The sequence below is a fragment of the Prinia subflava genome, chromosome 5 (assembly GCF_021018805.1).
Source record: "Prinia subflava isolate CZ2003 ecotype Zambia chromosome 5, Cam_Psub_1.2, whole genome shotgun sequence".
In the NCBI taxonomy this organism is placed as follows: Eukaryota; Metazoa; Chordata; class Aves; order Passeriformes; family Cisticolidae; genus Prinia; species Prinia subflava.
Window position 1 is genome coordinate 19,576,971 of NC_086251.1, and position 23,894 is coordinate 19,600,864.

General features: G+C 39.7%; 1 protein-coding gene across 1 annotated transcript in view; it reads left to right on the top strand.

Moving 5' to 3' along the window:
* EHF (ETS homologous factor) overlaps positions 1–23,894 on the top strand; it is a 34,169-nt gene that overhangs the window by 1,931 nt on the left and 8,344 nt on the right. The window contains exons 2-6 of the mRNA XM_063398300.1: positions 16,653–16,752; positions 19,182–19,427; positions 19,741–19,800; positions 22,183–22,251; positions 22,342–22,410. Of these exons, the coding sequence (XP_063254370.1) occupies positions 16,656–16,752; positions 19,182–19,427; positions 19,741–19,800; positions 22,183–22,251; positions 22,342–22,410 (541 nt within the window). The 5' untranslated portion in view covers positions 16,653–16,655. The remainder of the gene's footprint in view (positions 1–16,652; positions 16,753–19,181; positions 19,428–19,740; positions 19,801–22,182; positions 22,252–22,341; positions 22,411–23,894) is intronic.

The window sequence follows — 23,894 nt, forward strand, 5'->3', positions numbered from 1 at the left end:
TCTGATAATTGTGCTAGTCTGAGCTCCAAAGCCTGTTCCTTTTCATGGAGAAACTTATAGTACAGTGAAGGATGTCACCCTGTTTCACTGTAAGCTTTTCCATCCTTTAATCACTTCAATGCTCTCCTCTAATTTTTCAACATTAGCTGTGAAATTTGTATGTCAGGATGTATCAGAGTCTGTAGAGTGCCAAACAGAGATATTATGAGTCAATATACTGGGAATTCCAGTTCGGGGGTTTGTGGAGTGTGCCCAAGGCTTTCTTGGAGCCGCCACCCTCCAGACACCCTTCTCCCCCTTGAGCACTGGTCCTGTATGCAGAGACCAGGTTATCATTAGTAGAGTCGATGTTTCCTTGCATTTAGCATTTCTAATTTTTTTCTACTCTGAGTGTCACTTGTAAAGCTTATAACAATGGTAAAAATACATACTTTCCCAAAGTCCTGAAAATAAAGGCTTTCATATCAATCAGAGTATCTCTTTGCTTGCCCCAGCACAAATTAGGTTTCACTTCACAGCACCCTATAGAGTGACAATCATATATTTACCCCAGTCGTGGTGAGATCAGGGAGTAGAATGTGGTCTGTCTAACACGAGATATTACTACCCTCTTGTCGCCTGAGAGAATTTGCTGTGGTATTGCCATACTAATTTCTTATTACTTTAGATATTCTCAGGGTGTTGTGGGTTTTCAGCAGTGGTGGAAACAGATAATAGGACAGTTGGACAGGTGAAAAATTAAATCGTTTGGCTCCCACTCAACTTCCTTAATTTTCTTTATTCCCAATGAATTTTCTTGTAAACATCTGTACTTTTTCTGTCTGGGAAATGCAAGGTAGCAAACTGCAGTGGAGAGAGATAAAACTTTAAAAAAAAATCATCCAGAAACACAGATGGAGAGAGATTAGAGAGGAAAAAGAAGGATTTCTGTAGGTGCGTCTGTGTTTGGACAGGAGTGACATGTTAGTCTGTTGCGTGCCCCCCAGCAATTTGCATCAAACTCCCCGTGAAGATGGAATTCTACACCTGCTGAAGAAGTGTGTATTTATGTACAATTCTCACAGAAAAGGATTAATGATTTTATTGACTCAGCAAACTCAAGGAACTGCCCACGAGCCATGACACCTTTCCAGAATCAGCGCTTAGCTTTCCTTCCTTGTTTGCCCCTTCCACTCTTTTTATAAACACATTTAACTTAGTGACAAGACCAAACTGGGAAAACTTCTCACTAACCATAATGTAGCCTGGATCTGTTCTGTGGAGTCTACAGTCACATGTTTTCTGTTGCTGTTAACTTGTTCAGAGCCAATCCTCACAAAATTGTCTGACCTCTTTCTGCAATACTATGAATACCATCTCTGTGAACTGGGGCAATGACCTACTGTACAGAGAGACAGGTTGGAAAGTGGGTGCTCCAGGACAGACCTGTCTGGCTTAAAAATTCATCAGTGTGCTGAGACTGAGATACAGATAGAGATGAATGACCCATTCTTCATCTGAGGGTAGTGTGCCTATCCTCTGTAGGGTTTTCTGTGGTCTTACAGGGCTGTTTTAAAGTAGGTATTGCTCGGGTATTGGCATTCCTGCAACAAGCAGCACATAAAAAGAAAACAGCGACAAACTTAGTTGTCATTTGTCATTACTAATGACACACAATATTAGGATGTGGTAGAACGAAATGTAAAGGCTTTGCTGTCCACAAGGAAATGAACAGAAACACTATTTTTGTAGCTAGCATAGTTTGTGATGTTTAATGAAGTAAAGTCTCTGTCCCATTTCACAGCTTCACAACTACTGAATTTCAGCCATAAGCTCATGGAATTGTCTTCCTAGTAATAAGTTCCTTGTGAGCATTGGTGAAGCCCAACACCATCTTCAGCAAAGCGCTCTGGCTTCATCTGCTCAACCAGTGTCCAAGGGCACTTCAAGACCTCTAACCACAAATGGCTGTATCTGTCCCTCACTGTCCCTGCCTCAGCACACTCTGCAGTTTACTTGTATTATAGTCTCTGATGATCCCAGGAGGTATTTCAGTAAGTTTTCAAGGAAAGGGTACATTGTAAACTTGGTAACAGTGAAACTCATGAGTAACGCTGCTGATCGAAAGTTTAAGCAACGAAAGACGTGTTCTCACAACTGGTATACAAAAAAAAGAAGGATTAATTTGGTTTTTGAGGAGTCTTAGTATGAGAGTGCCCTTGAGCTCTATTGGGGTTGCAGTTTGCTCCAAATCCCTCACTGAATGCCTAGAATACTTGGGGCATTTGTTGGTCATTGGTCTACAGACAGGTGAGAATGAGTAAACATGGAGTCATGTAGCCAGTGGAGCAATCGACTGGCACTTGGCATTTTGCATGTCTCCCTCTGAGGAAGAGCCCTCAAAGGCTGCCTTTCCAAAAGCTGACATTGCACATGGTTATCATTACCTATTCCTCTGCTGATCTTGTGAAATGTGCTTCACAGGAAAGGGTATGAGAACTAGTAGACAGAACACCCAACTGGAGCTGGGTAATCACTGAGATGGGGTAATGAAAGAGAATTGCTTTGTGGTGGTGGAAAGAACGTAATTTTACCTAAAGGAGCTACAAAAATGTGGAGTAAAAGTTCCTGCCTATTATGGAGGAAGCATACAGACATAGATATTTGAGATATTTTTCTCAACTCTCAATCAGACGTAGCCAGAATAGTCTCCTGAGCCCCTGTAAGTCTGTAAGGATTAAGCAACTATGTGTAAAAATATATTCTATTGCCTAAATTAGCAGAGCTATCACAAGAAGAATTGGTTTTGTTTTTTAAAACTGTTCCAGGTTTTCTTTCATTTAGCTGTGAGCAGTTAACTAATTTATGTTGCTATATAGTTAAAGAACCCTTGTAAAATTGCCTGAGATGCTATGGTCAGGAATCAGACTAAGTCCATGACATAGTGATTACCCCCAAACTTTCCTAATGATTTTTACTGCAACGTGTAATTATTATTACACAATAATTTAAAAGCTTGCATCTTGATGATGCACTTTCAAAGTATGCTTGGTTAAGCAGTTGTCTCATAGATTGGAGGGGCTTTATCAGGGAGTTAAATTCTGACACACTCAAGGGTGCTGTTCTCATCTCTTTTGCAGGGAGATCTAACATAGTACTCACATAAAAGATTCTTAATATTCCCAGGCACCTGCCCTGACAGAGGAGGAAGAAAAAGTTTTAGAAGACTGAATTAATAGGTGATTAGATGAGTAAGATATCCTTAGAGACTTATCAAAATTGGAATGTACAAAATTAAATAGGTGAAGTTTTTTTCTACATTTAGTGACTTTCTCTCTATAAGATAGCCTTACCGTCTCTAAGATTTCTAACGATGGAGCTGCAATACTTTGTAACAACAGGCAGAAACTTCCCTTCCTTCTTTAAAATCTTAAATGATTAAATATTTTTGGAAGAGAGTCAATACTGTAAAGTTCTTTGTCTGCCTGTTGCTGATTCCAACAGTCACAACAAACACCTTGCTCTAACTACATGGAATTATAGATTCATTTAGGCTGGAAAAGATCTCTGAGATCATTGAGCCCAACCATTAACTCAACACTGCTGAGTCTACCACTAAACCAAGTCCCTAAGTGCCATATCTGTGTGTATTTTAAATATCTTTAAAAGGTGTGGAAACCCTGCCACATCCCTGGGCAGCCTGTTTTAATGTTTGCTAACCTTTTCGGTGAAGAAATGTCTCCTAATATTCAATTAAAACTCCCCTGGTGCAACTGGAGACTACGTTCTCTCATACTGTCACTTGTCACCTGAGAAAAGAGACTGACACCCAGACTCCTTTCGGGTAGTTGTGGAGTGATAAAGTCTTCCCTGAGCCTTTTTTTCTCCAGGGTGAAAAACACAACTCCCTTAGATGCTCCTCATAAGACTTGCAAATTCCTGATCTCCTTCACAGGCTTCCTTCCCATAACTTTTAAAAGAGGAATTCAAATATTTTTCCCAATTTCAACCAATTCTGTTTTCTAATCTCCATAGCTCCTTGATTTAATCTTTTAAAATGCACAGCTGTTGTTATTTGGCATGTCTGTTGTGTCAGTAGGTATAAATGAGCGACTGGCATTGTCTTGTAGTGAGTGAGGGGTTGTTCATGCCAGGAGTCCTGGACAGAGCTGCTTTCCACTTCCATGCCTGTGGGTTTTGCCCTGTGCTGCAGTAGGGTTTTTTTTTGCAGGAACACGTGCATGGCCTGAGAGCTCAGGTGCCCGGGGCTGCCCTTCCCCAAACTGTGGACCATATGCAGCAGATCAAAGCATCAACCTTCCTTATGCTATGACACATCTTCCACATTTAAAAATGTGATGAAGATTTAATCATTAAAGATAAAAAGAAAAGAAGAAAAAACTCCCTAGCACCTGCAAAAGTTGTTACAAGGATCTCTGATAATATTTGTTTCTCAGAACTTTGTTTGTATAATTCCATTATAGGTAATAATTCCAATAGGTTAAAAAAAAAAAATCTACTTTTGAGGAAAAAAGTTGCTTGAAATAGTCTGGAAGTATTTTCATTGATTTTCTTGGGGAAATCTCTTCCAGTTACATTGATGACTGAGATACATAGTAGTACAGGAGAGCAAAAAGAACTGGAGGAAACAAAGTTTTTTTCCGATTTCTGACTCCTCCAGTCTCTCTTCCAGAGACGAGCTACATGGTCCACAGCTGCTGTAAGACCTGGCATTCTTGTGCCACAGACAGATACTCGAAGATCATATTTTACTCTGTTTTACTGGTTACAGGATTATGATGTATTGAAGAAAAATTACTTGTCCTGGCCAGTCAGCCTGATTAATTAAAAGACAGACAAATAAAGAGAGAGGGGGGAAGAAAGGAAAGAAAAATTTAAAAAAGAAAAGTAAAAGAAATAAGCAGGAAGATAAAGGCGTTCAGTGAAAAAGAATGAACTGGATCACAAACTTCACATCCTAGTTTGGTTTTGAAGCTGCCTGTATTTCAGGATTAGCGTGGTTGGGCTCTGCAGAGGGTTCCCTGGTCACCATATGCACAACAGCCATGTTAGGTGAGTTTATTGCTCCCACCACAGCTGCTCTGCTGCCTGTGTACCTCAGTTTTATGCTTCACATTTCTATCTTTCACAAACAATTCCACATAACAGAATTGCACATTTGATCCTTGGACAACTTGAATATATGTTTTTACATGTCAGTTGATTCCCTATTGCCAGAGAATTTTCTTTTTAAAATTCCTTTCTTTCTTTGTGATTAAAAGAGAAAATAGAAAACCCTGAAACCCAACCAAGGAAAAAAAAAAATCCTAAACCACATAAGGAAACAAAACCCACCCAACCTATCAAAACCCGCAAACAAACAAACAAACAAAAAGAAAGGAAGAACCCATATAGAAATAGCCACAGTTCCACAGAACAGAAATTTTGAATTTCAGCCAGCTCTTCTTAGGAATTTCTAACTCATTTTCAGGATCATACATAGGTCAAGGGCAGTTTTTTTTGATTTAATACTTCAAGTGTAGGTTTAATTGTTTGGCTAACTTATCATTCAAATCTCTACTAGTCACATAATAGCCATGATGCATAGAAGAATCTTGTTTTCAGTCTGAACAGATCTCTTTTTTTTCTTAAGAATTCCTTCTCTTATTTAATACCTTCTCTCTGCCCTCAAAAAAACCACGTTCAACCTAACTCATCTGCATGTTGAAAGATTTCCCAGAGATGTGATGCAATGGATAGCAATGGAGCTTGAGCTGGAAGATATGAGTTGGACTGACTTCTCCATTGACTTGTTATGTGACTTAAGTGAATAATTTCAGCTCAGTGTCTCCAGTGTCCTATTTGTAATGTGGATGCAACGCTGGTTCCTTCCTTCATTTCTATGTTTTGTGCTATTTACTGCCTTTGCTTTGTGTGGGGACTCTTCCTTCTCTGCTCTGTGGTTGTCAGTGTTTCAGTGTTTCCACCACTACAGACGCTATTAGAGTAGATGAGCCCTGCAGGCCTAATTTTCAGAAGAACTTAAAAGTAGCTCAGTTCTCAGCTGAGTACCTACTTCTCATGGACTCAATGTTATTTTTTATTCCTGTGAAATAGTAAATTAAGAGATGGAGTGTGTGTTGGTTCATATGGGAAAACAAACCCTCCCAGTCTTTCAGTTTTCTTTATCTCTCGAGAAAGTTCCTTTACTGTTTACACTTAATTTGGTGCTTTTTCCTAGTAATTTTCAAACCACCGTGCCTTAGCTGCTTTTTCTTTGTGTATTTTGCACGATACTCTCTGTAGTCTTAGAACAAAGTGTTGCTTTGACTGGTTCCATTGATGGAATAGTATCAAGCTCTTTCCTGACACCAGGTTATTCTGTAGGAAAGGACTAATTGTGAAACAAGAGAGACTTCACGTAAGAATTGAAAGAGCACATTTGTACAAAACGCAGAGGGAAAAGCTCTACCGTCAAACCAGCCCCGGCTGTTGAGGCAGATGCCTGGCTTTGCTTTTTTTGTTTATATTCCAACAAATCAAAGCTGACCTGTGTTGTTATCGGAGTAGAGCAGCAGGTGCAAAAAAATAACTCGGCTGCCAACTCAAACGAAAGGGTAAGACTAATACCCTCTGGGAGGTATTGAGGAGATAACAGAGGGCCACGCCAGCAACTGAATTAACGGCTCTATTTACGGTGGGTTTTACTTAATAACCTGCTCCTAACACTGACACATAAATACTCCATTGTATTGTTTAACGCAACCACTGGAGAAATCAATGGGAACAGGATGGGCAGCTCTTGCTGTGCCAGGTGAGAAGGAGTGACGCCACAGAAGCGTTGCTCTTCTAACCACAGGCAGGAGGGAGACAAGGAAGGTGGGAATGTGTTCTTGGTTTTTACAGAAGTGCGGAGACATCGTTTCCCACAACTTCTTGACTTACTTGTAGAGAGTGGCTACAGAGCAAGGAAACCTCATTCCCCCATTTTCTGGTTGCTCTTAATAAAGGCAGTGAGCATAAACAAGTGGTGGCATATATGTAAAGTACTGTCCCAGTGCCATGTGGCTCTGGGAGGCTCACAATCCTGGGTGCAGAGGGGAAGTGAGCCTGCTGCTACACCAGTGGTAAAGCAGGCAGCCCTTGTGCAGCAACTTGGGATGCCAGGGAAGAATTCTTGCAATCACCTACTCGTTTCTCAACAAATACAGTATGAAGAAACTGCATGGATACAGCTGGGTAAAGTAAATGTTTACCAAAAACACACAAATGTGAAAGACTGAGTGGTAGTAAAAGTAATGGTCTGACAGCAGCTTTCTGAAACAGGGTTCATTGGGCTCCACTGGGCTGTTTCAGTGATAGCCACTCATGTGGGGACAACTTCCTTTGCAGACAGAGGTTCACCTTGGAATACTGGGTAGTCTGGGGCGGAATCCAGGGCAAGCAGGCATCCTGGATGGAGCTATCCCATAAGTGGGATCAACAAGTCCCAGCTTGGTACAAGGGAATGTGGTGGAGGAGTTAATAACCAAATAAACCCTCTCTGTCAGCTCTGCAGAATGACTCTTCCCACCATGAACCCTGCATTGCCTCTGCTACTTCTCCTCTTTGAATTATGCTTTTCCTATTCCATCAGCAAAAAAGTGTGAACATATTGTGGTTAGTCAGGCAGTTAGTTGTAACATGGTATAAATACTTCTATCAACTAGGCCGGATTCCCAGAAAACTGCACAGTTTAACATAAAATTCTTTATGCCTAATTTCCAGCTTCTCTGCCCTAGTTAATTTGTGCTGCAGCCCTCACGTCTTTAATGAAGAAGCACAATCAGTTTGTTGATTGAATGAATCAATTAATATAAAAGAAGTAGTCCAATGGAAAAATATGTACATTCCCCAAGACACTTTGCTGTTTTGGGTCTCCATCCCAATTTCCGTATTCTGTTTGCTTCTCGCTCAGAAACCAGCCCTAAAGAGGAACCTTGCCATTTCCAGGTAGATGCCCTTTATTAAAACAAAATATATGAAACAGTTTACAGAAAGGAAAAGCGAAAAAACAGAATTGCCTTTTTTTTTCTTTTTTTTTTTTTTTTTTTTAAGTAGGCAAATTAGTGGTTGTTACTGTTGAAAACCAGACTTGTCCCATAACAAAAGAGAAGTGTTGGTGGTGATAGTGGTTAAAGTGAACTTCCACATGAAATACTGGCTGCTGCAGCAGCATATATCTGCGTGGCTGTTATGTCAGCAACGAGTCAGCATCTAATGAGAGCCAAACATGAATACAAACACAATTATTACTGTTATTATTGTCATTATTCACTAACAACAGAACAGTCACACAGGCTGTATTAGCAGTATGGAAAACATTTCCCTCAATATGCTGTTAGTCTTTAAAGCAATACAAAGAGAAGCTGTCGTGGAAGGTAGAGGGAAGTGGTTGGGGAACCACAGCCAAGGGAAAAGGAGAAGGTGTTAGAACATGATGGTAATATTTTGTTAGCTGATGAGGTTCACGCATAATTATAGACGTGTGGCTTGTCAAGTTACAGGGCCATCTAGAGTGCTTTTTGGCCATTTGTATATTTAGTGTATTGTAAGCAAAAGAAAGGTGTTTAGCAAAAGGAGATTAGGGAGATGAGCTGGCTCCTGGTTAGAGGAAGGATGTACCAGAGAGATAGGAAGGACATGAAAGGAGGTGTGGAGTTGTTCCATGAGGTGTGGTATTAAGTGCTGAAAGAAGAATAAAGAGCAAAGGCAGTTTTTCCCATTATTGTGTTTCCAAGACTGGATCCCTGAGGCTAGCCTGATGAATCTATGGCAAATGACTTCTAAATATTCAGGAAAAAATGGTTGACCCAAATAATCATGAACTTGCTGAGGTGGTGCAGACAGTAATGAAAGCATTGCTAGATACCAGTCAAAGCCAGCTCTGAAAAATAAAGAAAATAGCCCACTTGTTTTTGGCCAGTTTTTAGTGAATATACCTACTTGTTTCAAACGTTCTAAGAATACATTACTGCAAATATAATCCAAACATCTACCACAAGAAAATAAAATTTTTCTTGACTCACTTTTGTCTCAGCTGTATGATAGCAATTTCACTAATATTGTATGGATCTGTGCAAGATCTGTGCACAGAACTTCTGCAGAAGGAGGATGAAGTTCTTGACAGTAAAATAAACAATGATATTATCCTTTTCATATTGAAAAACTAGTGGCATGGCAAGAAGGTGCACATCTAACCTGTGATGTGACAAGAAAGCATGGATCTGAAACACCATATCCTTGTTAAGTGGCAGGTTCCATTTCACTGTTTTCTCTGCTAAAGTAACATGACAGTGGGGAAAATTTGAAGTACAAACCCTTGGTAGTTAACACTGTCAGACACATCTATGCCTCGAGGACTCTGTTCACAATCTGCCTTCTGTTTGCTTCTGATTTAGGAAAACAAACAAACAAAACCCCTCCTCTTTTAAAATTCTTTTATTTTAATTTTACTAATGAGTACCTTGAAAACTGAAGTTAGTTCATATGAAGATTATTGGGAAAAAAAGGGGTCAGAGTAAAACAACCTATGAAACTTTGCATATCAAGTAATTTTTTTTCCTTGCATTCATAAAGTGAACTTTGTTCTCTCTCAAAAAGGAAACTGAACTATGGTTTTGTCTTTAAATTGCATCGTTAAAAGAGAGATAAGAACCAAACCCTGGAGCAGAGGGGGTAGCTCAGATACAGATCTAGATCCTAACTTTCCTACCCAAGGTTCTCTTTAGTTAAAATATATATGCAAGATTTTGAAGCATCCATACGAACATGTTTAAACAACCACCTCGTATCTCTTACAAAAGTTGCCTTGTAGTGCATCATGAAAATAAGATCTTTAGTAATAAAATATTCCAATCAAGCTTTATTTGATTTTGTTTATCACGATCCTATCTGTAATGTAGGTATATGTTGAACACTCCTTTCCTATTCATCTTCCTTTTTCTGGTATTTCAGTTTACCTTCATGTATACATTTAATGTACAAGGTTCAAAGAAAACAAAAGAATAAACCAAAGCCTTCCTTTCCAAAAGCCCACAACAGTAAATGATCAAGGTCTCAGTGGTCTCTGAAAGCTCACCAAGAACTCACTGGTTTTGCACATGCAAAGGGGGGTTTATGCGTACAAACCACAGCTCTATACTCCACAAATATGTAAGCATAGAATCATGCACTTCAGAGAGGTGTAGTAGGAAATGATTAGCCCCAAAGACCCAAACCAGAATCCTGAATATTACAAATTTTGGCGATTCTTTAGAAAATTTTCTTATAAAAATGATTCTTCAAACTTGATAGTCCTAATGTGATTCACTAAACAGATTTGTTACTATGGCCCAAAGGCACACGAGATGGACTAAAAACAAAATTCATCAAATGCTTGCTATGTTTTACAAGAAATACTGAGTGTGACCAGAGTGTTTCTTCATATGAACTTTCTTCAAAGCTTTCTGAGAGTTTTTCTGTTCTCTTACTGGTGAGTCTTGAGGTTATCATCAAACAAGTCAAGCTGAATAGACTGTCATCTGAATGGTACCTTGCAGACCACAGCAAAGTGATCCAAAGCTGAGCTTTTTGTTGTGAAGCAGATGCCTGTGAGTAATCAGCCTGTAGATGAGTTGTTTCTTTTGAGGCTTCACTCTGCTCTACAGGCACTATAGGTATGGAAACAAGGAAGTGTGTGCTAGCTACAACTGAATCTACATGACTAGAAGAGACACTAACATACTGCAGAAAAGGTCACATCTGAAAGTGAGCCATGGCAAGGATGGTATCTTATGTGGGAGTCTGCCACAGATACCAGGGATGAACCTGAGACCTTTGCAAATTAGACAGATAAAGATCACAGGGCAATCTTTGGGTCAGCCATAGCTGTATGTATAGACACACTGGCTCAGCCTAGGACCCTGGAGCCCTGGTAGTAATGCACATTAAAGGAAAGGGAATAAAAAAACCCCATAACAGAAGATCCAAAGCTCACAGTAACATGCAAACAGGGTTTCAGCATTCATATATGTAGTTTGTGCCTGCCCTTACCACTACTGGAGATGTAAAATAGCTGGTTGGAATACAAAGCAGCTAATTGATCATATACATTACAAGTACAAGGCATTTATGTTTCTGAAGTAGTCCTATGAGTAGAACAAGTCCACGTGCTGTGCTGTACACGTCCTTTGTGATTTCTTGAAACTCAGCCCACTTAGTAGCCTTTTGATTTTTCAAGAAAAGGATTAAAAATCCAGATTTTGTTACTCTTCAGTTGCAATTATCACTTGGTATTATTTATTTTAGATTACTATGTAAGTCTTTGACTGTAATCCAAGATGCAGTAATGATCTAAAATATTTAACATACTCTGTAGATACTTGTTCCATAAACTCCAAGCCCTGAGAAGCAGGGATTGTGTCTTCACTGTGTACATAACACACTTCAAAGAAAATAGGCCCAGGTGAAATCTACATTTGAAGTTCAGCCATGATGGTAAAAGGGGAAAAATGGGGAAGAATCCCATAGGTAAATATGCCAAAAGAGATCCACCCTTTTGGACACGCCAGGAGGAGCTGCACTGAGCTTGTCTCAGCTAGAAGTCACTCTTAGACTTTGCATAGCTTACAGGTGGAGTCATGGCTTAGTAGTTTCAGTCTATTTTGCCCTAGACGTCGTTGTTGTGTTTTGTGCAGAGTGCATGGCTTTACCAGCGGGAGGGCTGGCGGCCCCTTCCCCTATGGGCCCCTTTCTCTTATGGGCTCCCCTTCCACGCCCCCTTAGTTCGCTTCAGAGTTGTGTCCATGAGCAACTATACAAACTGGTATCAGAGCAATCGCTCTGGTTGTACTACTTCAGGATTCAGTCACTTTCTCTGTACTGCTTATTGCCTTTCCTGTGTTTGGAATTTTTGTGTCATTTCATATAAGCTGTTCTTGAAAGATTCTGGTTCAAAGAAAGGAGAAACTCTTTATATGGATGTTAAGATTCATGGGGTTGAATGTAGAAATGGAAGTCAGAGTAATTTATTTTCAGAGCACACCTGTAGTGCAATAAAATAATTCGCATAGAGTGCAGTATATAGTGTTCAAGGTTCAAGGATTTGTAAATATGTTTTTCTGTAATGCTGGATTTGCTCCATAGGCAGGCCATGGCTCCTTGCTCTTTCCATTACCGCTGTTTACTCAGAGTGGTCAGGTGGTTAAGGAAGAGAAGAAGAGCACAGCAAATGACCTCCTGCTACTGCCAAGTTGCTGGGTTGTGGCTCAGCCAAAGCTCCTTCCGACTCTAGTGAGAGCTTTTACTACGAGAGGACTTCAGGGTTTGGTCTTAGAATACCACCTGATATCATGGATGTTGGTGAAAGATTTTTTTTAAATGCATTATTCCCTTCTAATAGGACCCTCTAGAAATAATTTTGCTGGGCACCAATGCACAACCATATTTAATTGTGCTGGCTGAGTAAAGGGCTATTTATGTAGTGTTATAACTCCAGAGACAGCACCTCTTCAGGGGAACAGAATGGGATTGTGCGTACAGACACCTGCCATGCACAGACACAGACATGTGTGTGTCTATAAAAATACATGTGATTATACACTCAAATGATATTTCATCTATGCTTTCATTTATAATGTACCATGTCATAGCAGAGGGACAGATCTCAAAATTTTTATACTTTTTCCAAAATATCAGCTCAGGTAGAATCCCTTTTAATACGGTTTCCAGAGGAAATGAGGCTTTTGCGGTAATTCTGTGTTATGGCTTTTACATTTGGCCTGTAACAATCTTTGAGTTTCATTGCCAATTTTAATTAAATTTGATATGGAGGTAGAAGTCCCAGAGATACAAAGTTTTTACAGGATTAATGAAAACTGGCTGCCAAGTACAGAAGGAAAATCCATTAATACTTGATCTGAAAGAAAGAGTGACGCTTGAGCTCACTGCTTTGAGACAATGAGATATTATGAATGCCCCAACCGTGGGAAAAACTTCAATCAGCACTCACATCTTACTAGACACTAGAGAATCCAACCACAAGATACACATTCATAGGAAGCCAGGCTTCATTAGTTCCACAATTCACTTTGATACATGGAATATAATTAAAAGAAAACTGAACATCTTGTATGTCCTTTCCCTTGAGGTTTCACACCCTTCAACCAGGTTTGTCTGTACACCTGGAAGATTTGAGCAGTTGGCCCTGGACTAATGAGGAACACACTTCTTCCAATATCCTCACTCAAAATCTTTTCGAGTATGGGATGAGCCACTGCTGTAAGCACAAATCTTTCATGAATTTTTAGCAAAGAAAGGCATATACAGAATGACATGAAGAGAATCTCAGTTTAGTTTTCATACAGAAAATATTGTTGAGCATAATGCTGTATGCTTCCAAGCAAAGGTGCGGAAGTTGTTAGTAGGACTTTATAATCCTCCTGAACAAAGTGCTATAATGATTTCCAGATAAGAAATGCCCTTGCATTAAGATAAAGGAGGTGACCTGAAAATTTTCAGGACACCAAAACCCCTTTTCCTTGAGTAATACGCAGAATTTTGGCAAAGTTTAGGTTAAAGCTAAATCCAGTCCTCCTTCTGTGATTAATGTCATATTGTAAATTCTCCCTCTTAGGTGCAATTGTTCCTACAGGTGATACTGGAAATTAATTAAGTTGTTTAGGTTCAGATGATTTATTTAGCTTCCAAAACTAGGATGATTGATTGATTAAATTGTAGAGTGAATTCCATGGACATTGTTTGAAAATAATATTAATGTTGTTCAGGGATATGATGAAGAGCAACTGTCTGCTGGACTGTGACAGGGAGAGGACATTTTAAAAGAAAAAAACTAAAATCCAGATCTCAGGAAGAGACTGTCAGATTTCTTCTTTTCAGATCTCTAATGTGCATTGCTTTTAGTTACTGCTGGGTTAGAAAAACTATGCAAGACACATGATTTGGTTTATTTAACTATCTATAGCTTCAGTTGCCAAATCAAAGTGTCGTAGGAACTTTTGGGTTGGAAATTCACCTGATTATTTATGAAGAAGAAAAAATTAACTGAGTTTTCAGGACAAAATTACACAGAAACAATTTCAGTTCATACGCACATGTTTTCCCAGATGTAATTGTAAGCCTGTTGCACAAGTTGTGAAATTTGTGTAGAATTCTAGAAACTACACAAGTTGTGGAACACAAAACCACATAACATAGTACTTTTAATTCTGAGATAGCTTCTGTAAATGTGTTTTCTGATCAATGTATTTAAGTTATGAAGTGCATATGTAGTCCATATTATAATTTTTTAAAAAGAAGTGAATTCAGCAAACTAAGTTTCCAAGTGTGTTTTCGTAATCCTCAAGTTTTATTGTTTTCCCAGAATAGCTGGTATTCTACCTCACTACTATTTGATACTGTAATAAAGTCTTTTTCATTAATATTTCATTCATTCATACCTAATTGTCTTTAATAATTTAAACCAAATCTAAAGAAATAACTTGATACATCACCAACCTGTACAACCTCAGAAGTGTATGTATTGACCAAACATAGATTATTGCTTAAAAGTTCTTACACATCAACTATATAATTTATATACATTATATACTGAACATGTTTATAATCAGGAGATTGAATTCAAATGCTTTACTCACACCTTCTCACTCACAATATAAGTCACTTGGCCTTTACATAGGGCTAAAAAATTTCTTCTAACTTAAATAAATGTACCGACTGATGTGATAGTCATCTTTCCTTTGGCCAGAATAGGACAAGAGGTATCTCTCTCAATTGTTAATGTTTTATAACTCCATATACTTACTATAAGAAATTAAATCTTCCTTGCTAGTGGTCACTGAATCAAAGATTGGATAGAATTAAAAGTGGAAAGCAACTGCCAAATTGTCCATGGTTGATTTTACCATTCTATGTAGTTACCCCAAAAAAACCCAAAACCAAAACCAAAACCAAAAAACAAAAAACAAAAAACAAACAAACAAAAAAACCACAACCAAAAACAAAGAAACAAACAAACAAAAACGAGAGAGAGAGAGAGAAGAAAAGGAAAAAAGCACCCTAAACTAGTTTATACTGTAAAGGCTTTGACTTTTTAAGCAATTGTCAGTTACCTCTGTCTCTCCCTTTTCCTCTCTAAATACATACGGCGGATAGGAGGGAGGAAGAAACCGATACTTGTAAATTTTAAGTCACATTTTATTTTCAATGACAGAGGAAAATAAAAAACTAGGTCATTTTCAGACTGCTCCTTTAAAACCCAGGCTGTAAGTGTTTCTATTGACTCCTCTTTTACCAAAAAAGGGTGCTGACATGAACTGGTAGAAGGTAGAGATGTGCTTCAGTGGATGTTTTTTCACTGGCCTCAGTGGATAAACATCCAAGACCAGTGACTTTACCCTTCACAAGTCCATTTCGTATTTCATAACCTTTTTAATTCTAGGGTGAAGTCTAGTTGCATGCACATGCCATCCTGATGTCTAATGTTTTGTTTTTACAGACTTTGCGGCTTTCAATATATTTGAACAGGGGTTTTGTTTTCTTTTTTTTCCCTATGTATATAACAATTACAATCCAAAGCCTTTGTAATGTTTAACAAATTGCTTTCCCAATCTCCTCAATAATATCTTTAATAATATTGGATTATAATGTATATTTTTAAACTTCACAATGTCACACCACTGAAAGATAATGCAAACCCATCATTGGGGAATTTCATGTACTTTCACTGGAATGATTAAGCATGTGATAAATGTAACATTTTTCTAGAATATCATACAACTAGGGTTTTTTTTTAATATAAAAAAGTAAAGGACAATTTTACTCAGGGTGCTAATGCTAAGATAGATGGAAAGGAAAGTTTGCTTAAAAGAGGGAATGCTGTCTTGAGGGTGGTGTCACTCCAAAATATTGATTCTGTTACAACCATGGCTGTCTCATTTACAAGATCTTTGACCATCTGATTTTTTTGGTGGGTTGAAATGTATGATCTGTGATATTTGTTACCAAGAAGTGTTATAGACACTGCTGACACAGATCAGATAAGGAACTAGGTCAGCTGACAAGATATTCCCTTGGTAAGGCTACCTCCCTGTAACATTATGTGTATCCTTCTGTGTGAAGGATTTTCTGAGCATGGCTTGTATTCTACTGTATAGTTTCATTTTCAATTATTGGAAATTTCTTTTCCTCTCCTAAAAAAAAAAAGAAAAAAAAGAAAAGAAAAAGGAAGAACATGTTTAAATCACATTTCTCTTTTAGCAGAAGAAAAAAAAAGTAAAACTATTTAGTATTTCATTTCCCAAAGCCTGGCAGTTTTCATGTATTTCTCTGTCAGGAGCCTTGTCTTTTCATTCGGCTTCTTTTCTGATTACAGATTATTCATTTATGGATGGGCAGCTGTAGAAACTTGCTTCTTGCGTATGCAAATTAATCATGGTAATGTTTATCATAAGGAGATTTTGTGGCAGTGGAAAAGGGGTTGTGTCAACATGTTCTTGATTTCAGTTGTATCTTCTTCTACAAATGGAATTGGCCTCCTTGCTTCACCTTCAGTGGATTTTTTTTTTCCCTTTTTTTGCCGTTTACCTCTTGGACTAGACACCGCTCACTAAGCAAGCTATTTGATTCACTTACAGATCATGATTTTGGAAGGAGCTGGCAGGATGAGTATCAATTCCAGCAGCAATCTACTCCACCAGCAGCCTTCCTGGACAGATGGATATTCCACATGCAATGGTAGGAGGAATTCAACTGCTCTGAGCTGTATTCTTTTTTGGATGGCTGGGGGAAAGGGGCTGCTACACCTTTAAGCATGTACGAGTGTTATTTTTCAGTAGTACTAATTTATTGTAGTTTCACTTCTGGTAAGAAAAATTTTCATTTGTTAAACTGAACTTGTAAAAGGTACCAGTTTATTGTTCATTTCCTTAATGGCTCTCTTTCTTAAAATTTAATGGTGTTGAAAGTGCCAGAAATTCTCTCTTCTCAGTCCAGAATTCTTTCTCTCGTACCTTTACCCCTCGTGCTTCCTCTTAGCCAACATTACTGCTCAATGCTAATCACCCCTCTGGCTTTTCAGGGGAGTAATATTTTTGCTCCTTTGCTGTATTTTCTTTTTCAGCTCAAATTACCAGATAGCTTTCTAATTAGACTAGCATTAGAGCACTAGAAAGCTTGTGGCTTTTGATTTTTTTCTTTTTTTCTTCTTACTGTTTTCTGATTATATATGTGTGTATAAAAATGTATTAATAAATATTCTCTCAGTATAAAAAATATATATAAACCTATATCTCTATAGGTGCTTGACATAATTTTAGAATTCTTTTCAATATTCAATGAACAGGTAAAACTTAAAATCTAAGTGGACAATCACATGCCGCTCTTGTCCTTCTGATCCAAATAATACTACAACAAAACAAAACAAAATTAATGTTCCCACTTAATGAAATGCTTATTCTTTTTTGATGTGTAATTTCTAAATATACAGGAATATGTCAACATGTGCTTAATAAATGTGCCTGTCTGTCTATAACAGTGTCATACAGAAAAAAAGTCATGCCTGGGTTTCACTCTTCCCCTGGATTTCACTGGAGGGAAATGGTGGGGGTCTATATCAAATTTCCAGGGTGAAACTCCTCAGAATTCACTTATATTCTGGAGGAACAGGAAGCTCAAAGCTCCAAGTCTGTGCAGTAATTCACCACTTCACTTACTTTTACCTAAGCTACTTTCTCCTCTCTCTAAAGTATCTTTGCTAACATTAGGATTCTATGGCCTTTGAAATCACTTTACTCTTCTGAAGTGATAAGAATACAAATCAACCTCCTTTTCAGGGAATATTTGATGGCTTCAACAAACGTTTTTCTCTGACATACCACACTTTTAATAATTTCCACACTCATTCCCCAAATCCTTTAATGTGAGGATGAGGAACAGTCCTGCAAACTCCCTATGTTACTTACACAAGTCTTGTTGGCTAATATGGATAAAGAAAGCTAAATAACTGTGGGGATTGTTTTTGTGTTACCTGGAAACTGTCCTATACCTCAGCTGAAGAGACCTGAGGTCTAGTGCACCTGAGTTAAGGTGATTTCCTAAAATGTGCCAATTCTGGTGCTTGTGGTCCTCTAGCCATATCCACTTTTATCAATACTTCTCACTGTGTGGTTAATTTTTTTTCTAGAGGAGACTGGGAACAGACTGGTGCCATATACTAGCGCAGGGTCACTGCAGAGCTAGGCCATGGCAGTCTCTGCTCCTTCTGTAATCTCTCATTCCCTCAGCCTTAAACCTCTCTTGCATTTGTGAACATTTTATCTCACTGTCACCTCTGTCTGGCGTAGTCCTTTTTCCTCCTTTCCCAGGGAATAAATTGCACTGAACTCTGTGAGGACAGACCAAAGCAGTCCTGCCTTGCTCTTATCTTACATAATGATCCTAGCCCATGTACAATTTCTTCCATTTGCACATGCAAACTATTGTCGTGCAATGACATACAACTGGGAGCAGTTAAAGAGATTGCCAAGAAAAGACTCAGACATTCTAACAAGAAAATTAGGCAGCTTCCATCACTGAAAATGAGTTTTACAACTACATTCAGAAACCACCTTACATGATTACAGCAATAATCTGCACCATCAGAATGCCAGCTCTGTCATGAGACCATGGCCCACACTGATAGGCTTTTACCATGGAGCAGTACGAAGATACTTTTAACCTTCCTTTTCCTAACCCCACAATTCACATTTAGCCCCTACTAAGTTCTCATTCAAAGAAAGTTTCCATGTTGCCTTATGAACGTTTTGCAAGGCTTTTCCATCGTTTTCTGATGAATAAAATAATTTTGCCACACATCCCTTTTCAACAGTACTTCTGTAAAGTATCTTCCCTCTGAGAATTTTGGTGTATTTAGCCAACATTAATAAGTTAATTCCTGCAAATCAATCAGCCAAGAGGTGTGTAATGAAATAATGCCCAATTTTTAGTTGGGAAACCGAGGCCAAAACCCCCACAGTATCTTCTCCAGCAATAGTTACTGAGCCAGTGTTAAGGACTGAGAAAAGTGTCTAGATCTGTAGACTTCCAAGACATGCAATTTGGCTATAGAGCTTATTGCTGATGACTATGATGCTATCAGAGACAGTAAATATTTTTTTCTTTTCCAGTATCCAGTAGCTTCTATGGAACCCAGTGGCACGAAATACACCCGCAATACTGGACTAAGTTTCAAGTCTGGGAGTGGCTGCAGCACCTCCTTGATACCAACCAACTGGATGCCAACTGCATACCTTTCCAGGAGTTTGATATCAATGGGGAACATCTGTGTAGTATGAGCCTGCAGGAATTCACTCAGGCAGCTGGGACAGCAGGACAACTGCTTTACAGCAACCTCCAGCACCTAAAATGGAATGGTAAATAGAGAAAGACATGTGCACATTGCTCTGAATTCTGAGATCTTCAGAAGTCATTTATGTTCCTCAGAAACCTGCCTGGCAGATTATATTTGCTATGTTTGTTATTCTGCTTATAGCACATTTACTCTATTGCTAAATTTCTTGGATATGACTTAAGGCAGAAATCTGAAGGTTGAAGAGGAGAGGGAATGTTTCCTGCTCCAAAATCAGCCCTCTGGCTCAGGTGTAGAAGTTGCTGCTGGGAGCTAATACATTTGATTCCTCTGTGCTCATGCTCATACCTCCTATCTGCCAATTTGCTTTCTTGCAGGTCAGTGTGGAAGCGACATGTACCAATCTCATAATGTCATTGTGAAGACAGAGCAAACAGGTGAGTAGCAGCTGGGTAAATTGTCTTTTGAAAAGGGGGACCTTTCTCCCAAGGGAGACAAATCAAAGTGGCAGTAAATAAAATAGAAAGTGTACCATGCAGAATTAAAGAAGTAATATAAATGTCAGTCACTGCCTACTTCTGAAGTTTCAGGTAATACCACATGCATGTGGCCACTTTTCCTGGGAGACCTCTGCAGTATCAGCAGTCTACACTGATGTTCAGGGTTGGAATAGTTTGAGGTGCCCCATGGAGGCAGCTTTGTAGAGGACTTCATTCTATGCTTCGTTCAGCAGATTTCAAAATTACTATTTTAACAATATGCTCAATATTTTAACAATTAAAAAATGGAAGAAAGAAAGGAAGAAAAATATTTTGTTGTGAAGTGCTGGTAATGTTTGAAACACGAGGAGATTTCAAAAAAAAAACAGCTTGGAGAGAAAACAAAATGTTATGTTTTAATTTCTTCACAGGTTTCAACAAAACTGAAATTCAGGCAGTAGTTTTGTTTGATCAAATCTGCATTTTTGCTGTTGCAGTTCCTTTTCTGAGAGTGTTTATAGCTAGATCCCTTTCTTCCCAGGGCTTTGTTTAACCGAGAAAAGAACTTCAGCTTGATTCAACTGTCTTCTTCAGGCACAATTATTTTCCTTGTTCCCTTGCCAGATCACACCTGTCCATATCCACACACTCTCTATCCCACTAGTCCCAGCCTCTTTGTATGTAGGTGTGTCTACGAGCCACATTTTGATATCTGCTGACAGAACAAATACAGATCTGTAGCATGTGGCGTCTCCAACAAATATTGTCAGCCTGTTTATGCACCTAACCTGTTGGAGTCCAGCCTCTCCAGCCAGGAACATTACCCACATTCTCCCTGCAGCAGGCACGGATTGCTGTCTGCAATCCACTCCTGGCCTGTGCCTGGAGTGGGAGAAGTGCATGAGGCAGCCTTGCTGCTTTCCATAGAGGTAACTCCAGTAATCCTTTAAGTCCTGATTTATGAGATCCTGGGATAATATTATTTCCTCCTCCTCAGCAAAGCACCTCAGCTGCACATCTTGGAAAGGAGTAACTGACTGATGGTTCTCCTGGATGTGCTGAATCAGGAGTGGCCTGGTGGGGCTCTGGTGGTGCCAGCCATGGCCAGTGAGAGTGGGTTAAGTTTCTGCATGTGGGGAGCAGGAACTGTGGATTAGGGCTGCTGGGAAAGTCACTCCCTGTGAGGCAGAAGGGACAGGGCTGGTGGTTTTGAGGGGAAGCCCGGCTCACTCCAGTAAACCATCACAGCTGCAAAGACACGGGCACTGAAAAAGGCCAAAATGGGAAGGTGAACACTGTCCCCATGTTCTGGCTGGGTAAGGCCTGTTCTTAGAGGCAACATTAGGCAGATCAGGTGTCCAAACGAGCAAAGGGTGTGTGCTATTGTAGGAACGCAAGCTCTGGGTGCCCAAACATGCAGCTATTAGTTAGCATGCCTGTTAAATTCCTATGTCATAAGTGGTAACTTGGCCAAACATGATTATTTAGCTGTAACTCATTTGGGGGTTTTTGATTTCATTTATGAGAACATGAAAAAAATTAGGTTTAACCTAGATTTGAACCTTATATCTCATCCCTTCTGACCTGGTTTCAAAAGAAAAAGAGATTTTTAAGGCTTTTGACCTTAAAATGCACTGTGAAGGAAGTAATTTCAAGACCAGTGTACAGGTCATAAAGACAATACTTCTGTTCTGCTTATATTGATCTATATGACCAGAAGGTCACTAAAAATTATTCTTCTTTAATCATGAAGGTGGTTTTTAGGTGGTTTTAGGTTAAGGATGGGGACTTGGTGTGCTGGAATAAAATAGCCCTTCATCTAGGATTAGGCTTTGATGTTCCTCACTATGTACTTAAATATGAAGCTGTGTTTCAGAGAGGACTTTCGAGTTCTACCATTGTAGAAATAAATACTCATCATAAGCATCCTTCTGTTTTACTTGATATTTGAGAACACTTTCATCTCTGTGGCTCCAACGCACTGTCATAATCATCAGGGACTGAGAATTCAGGACTGGATTGGGTAGAATTAGAGTTGATCTGGCATAGGAAACCTTCTCTAAGGCTAGGCATGAATGATATACTAGTCAGGAAAAGGAAGAGCATACTACATTTTTTCTAGAAGTCAGTGCTTTGTGTAAATACATTTGCCTGAATATGAAAAACTCCATGCATAATTTGAGTGAAAGGAAATGATTTTGTACATAACCCCTTCACTTGGTTCCCTTGACAGCTATTTTTTTTCCCACATTTTTAATTCTTTCAGTGCTCAGTATTTACCTCTGTGCTAAAAAATGTTCTTTTAGTGATCTGATTTTCCTTTTGTTCCTTTGCCTTCAGATCCGTCATTAATGGTGTCCTGGAAAGACGAGAATTATCTTTACGACAGTGGCTATGGTAGCACAGTAGGTAACTAACATCACAATACTTCACGCATTCTGAGACGGCTTTATTGTTGTCTGAGGCTATTAGTTTAAATGTATTCTTTTTGATTCCCAGAGTTATTGGACAGTAAAACATTCTGTCGTGCTCAGATTTCCATGATGACACCTAGTCACCAGTCTTCTGGTAAGAAACTTGTAATTATATTTTTAATTGTTTGTCACTTGTCCCAGAGCTACCGACATGTAATAGTTTCCGTGGTCTTCTGTTGTAGGATTGCATCTGAACCTCCAGTAATTTTAAACCAAGCAATGAGGATTCTGACAGATTTATTAGCTGTCATTATTACAATAGCTTTCTTTAAAGAAATGCTTCTGTCGTCTCTCTGTCAAGAGAAAGATGATCAAATAATCTGTAATCTCCACATATCTTTTAAAGTGACTGAGTCAAAGGGGTAAACATTATTGTCAGAGAGACAAGACATTCCAGCTACACCACGCTTTTCTGCGGTGTAGAAGGGTACGGGCACACAAGTGGCCATTCCTGCCCAGAAGTGGCCGTGTTTCCGTGAGCCCGTGATTCATGGGGAGGCTGCTGGCTTTGGGGCCAGCCTCGGGTAGGCCTGGGGAAGCTGCAGGGAGACACCGAGCGCCGGGCCCGAATGTGCCGGCACAAGGGCGTCCTCCCGCAGCCTCAGCTGACAGAGGGGCGCTCCCTGAACCTCCCCTCCGTGAGGGAGAGCTCAAATGTGCCTGCCAAGGAGCACAGACACAGCACACCTGGTGCTGGAGTGCTGGTCGAAGTGCAGTGTGATCACAGTGCGGAAGGCCCTGAGGGCCCTGTCCCCGGGGCTGGCACCGGGACGGAGGTCGGGAGAGCCAAGGCAGTGGGAAAAGAGTAAAGCAGAGATGGCAGGGGAGCGAGAGAGCGGGGAGGGAAAGGCGGGTTCTTCTTAGGAGGGCGTTATGCAGAGGTCTGAGGGAGAAAGCAGTGGAAGGGCTGGGAGGATAAGAAAGGAGAACGCCTTGCTGTAGACGCAGCCTTGCACTGGGGGCAGCCCTGTGCTGCTGCGTGTGGGCAGTGGCCCCAGCGCCTGTGCCTCCCGTCCCCTGCTCCTCCAGCCTCCCGAGCCGGACTTGCCAAGTGACATTGAGTTTAAACTAATGCACTCAGCCACGAATTTACAAAACAAAACAAAAACCATCCTCCCCCCACCACCCACCCCACAAAAAAAAAAAAAAAAAAAAAAAAAAAAAAAAAAAAAAAAAAAAGAGAGAGAGAGAGAAAGAAAACCAGAAGAAGAAAACCACCAAAGTTTAAAAAACCCCAACCAAACACCCTGTTTGCTTTCTCCACCACCCCCACCCACTCTCACAAGATGGCTACTGGGGTTTCAGGGCTCTCTGACAGGGCTGGGGACCTGTCCAGATCATGGCACGCTGTGTTTATCTGCTGACTGCTTAAGCCTTGAGCTAGGGTGGCACACCAAGGGCACAGCCTGCTGTAAAAACTAAATTTGTATATCCCGTAAAAAATGGCTCATTCCTGAATCATATGCAAATAATGTGTAACCTTTTGTCAAAAGTTTTGCAAGACGGCTTTGTTGAAACTGCATCATAACTCTTTTCATCTGTCAGGCCCCAGCCTCCTCACATGGCATGTTTGAAACC